General features: G+C 34.2%; 1 protein-coding gene and 1 long non-coding RNA gene across 3 annotated transcripts in view; one reads left to right on the top strand and one right to left on the bottom strand.

Moving 5' to 3' along the window:
- The window catches only part of LOC147817456 (uncharacterized), a 32,430-nt gene that overhangs the window by 3,939 nt on the left and 26,363 nt on the right, over positions 1-2,128 (top strand). The gene's annotated exons all lie outside the window — the stretch shown is intronic.
- The window catches only part of LOC111645715 (uncharacterized), a 69,432-nt gene that overhangs the window by 41,802 nt on the left and 25,502 nt on the right, over positions 1-2,128 (bottom strand). Inside the window, exons 8-9 of one of the 2 annotated variants that reach the window (XM_087170644.1) lie at positions 651-713; positions 201-257 (exon numbers count right to left, since the gene is read on the bottom strand). In XM_087170644.1, the coding sequence (XP_087026770.1) occupies positions 201-257; positions 651-713 (120 nt within the window). The remainder of the gene's footprint in view (positions 1-200; positions 258-650; positions 714-2,128) is intronic. The other variant, XM_087170645.1, reaches the window with a different exon arrangement.

The raw sequence follows: 2,128 nt of genomic DNA, 5'->3' as shown, positions 1-2,128 counted from the left end.
GGGGGGTCATTGAAGCATTTGTTTTGGTCCGAGATGCTGCTGGTCTAGAGCGACATCTAGTGACAGTGAATATCACATATATTAATATACATGATATTCACTCCCACTAGAAAATATTTATAATATTAATAATATACAATATTGTAAATTCAGATCATATTAAACATTAGAAAGTTCTGACTCAGTTCAGTTAAACTCACTGTAAGGCCATGAAGCTCCATTACTGCTGTCACTGCTGACGAAGGTAAGGCTGCGCTCTGTTGGTTGTGGACACAAAAGCATTTAATCCAAACTTGTTAATAATGCTGATCATTTGAATATTAGTAACCTTTATTTATTTTTTCACGCAAAAAAAATTCAATCTGAATATCTTCAACACATTTTTAGTTTCGATTTAATCCTGAAGAAAAGATTCAAATTCGATTCATGAGAGAGAAAATCACAGTTTCTTTAATTTGGACTTGGAGCAAAAACCTCCTGTCTTCCATCTTTAAATGAAATGAAATGTAGATTTATGAAACATTATGCAATACATATTTCAGTAAATGAACTGGTGCTTTAATTAGTCTATCAAATGCTTCAGTTAAAACACTGTAAATTCAGATCTTATTAAACATTAGAAAGTTCTGACTCAGTTCAGTTAAACTCACCGTCAGGAGGCACTGATCCATCACTGCTGTTGGTGCTCCCTGTGGGTTTTTGATCAGCTTCCACTGACAAGGACAGAAATATACAGATTTATTTAGTCATTATCACTAAAGATGAATGGACACAAATTATTTTAATTCAAAAGATGTGTATAAGAGACAGGTTGTGTTCCTTTTGAAGTAGAGACGGGGATCCGTTGAATCGAGAAGTCACAGCTTCTGATATTCAACTGATCATATAAATTAATGAATTCATTTAAATTCTTCCATGAAGTGGGAAGTGGTGGCCTAATTTGTTAATTAGGGTTTTTGATTTCAAAATGTGGCCTTTGAAAAGCTATATGCCAACTCATTACTAAACGGGTTGGTTTTTTATTGGTCCAATGAAAGGAAAGCTTTTCTTTCCTTCTGTTACTGCCTTATCTTTGCCTTATCTTTAACAGATTAATTACTTAACAAAATTTTACTTTGCTCTATTTTATGAAAGAAAAACTTAATATTGTTTTGTTTTTTTAAATGAAGCTTGTTTAAAACATGTAGCTACTGTCATAGATGGTTGTGCTTCTATGTTAGATCTTACTGTATTTCAGATGACAAACATCTAGTGGCCATCTCTGGACACCAAGCAAAAACAAAAAACAGGTTGTTTCTTTATTGGTCCAAGAAAAGTTAAGATTCTTATCTTTCTGATTTCTTAAATGGGTTAATGAAACCTTATGACCTTAATTTATTAAAGGTGATGACAGTATGTAGCAGAGATTTAGCTCTTATTTTGCATGTAAGCACATTTTATATAGGCCTACTATTTATACCACCTCTTAATGCTTCTATTTTGTAAATTTTTGTAGATATCAAATTATAAATATTTTAATATCTATTATTCATCTTTCTTTCAAGTGTGACACAGCAGATTTCCCCAGTGTGCGACTAATAAAGCAATATCTTATCTTATGTAACAGTAAAATATTAAACGCAATTTTTTCATAAAATTCATTTGTTGCTTTGGAAAACAAGTATTTGCAAAATGGAGGAATAGTTAAATGCAAAGTGTTTTTATTGTCTTATATATTACAGTACATAAAACATGGAAAATCATGAAAATTATGATGAATTTTACATGTCTCCAACAATATGTCAGTATTATATTAGACATGGAAGTTATTCACAAGGCCGGGCATCAGGTAATGGTTCACAACGATCCACAACAGCTCGGACTTCTCCAACCTGGACACCTTTGTACGTCCCAGAGATGGATGTCCATCTGGTCTCTCCATTGCTGTAGGTGCGGCTGAGGCGTGCGGTGAAAGGGATGTCTGCGCTGTACTTATATGCCACCATGCTGACACTGCAGGAGTGGTTTGGTGGGACTTCATGCTGAACAGAAACAGTGTAGGTGGTTGACTCTGTATAAGTGGTTCCCTTGGTGAACTGAAGGGTCGTCTCCGCACTAAACTCAATACTTGCTGAGCTAATTTCAGGTA

Source organism: Seriola lalandi, unplaced genomic scaffold (genome assembly GCF_002814215.2).
Source record: "Seriola lalandi dorsalis isolate HSWRI2012SDOR001 ecotype SW California unplaced genomic scaffold, Sedor1 jcf7180002054955, whole genome shotgun sequence".
NCBI classification, from domain to species: Eukaryota; Metazoa; Chordata; class Actinopteri; order Carangiformes; family Carangidae; genus Seriola; species Seriola lalandi.
Note: the sequence above shows the minus strand (reverse complement) of the source record. Positions and strands in the feature narration are given on the sequence as shown.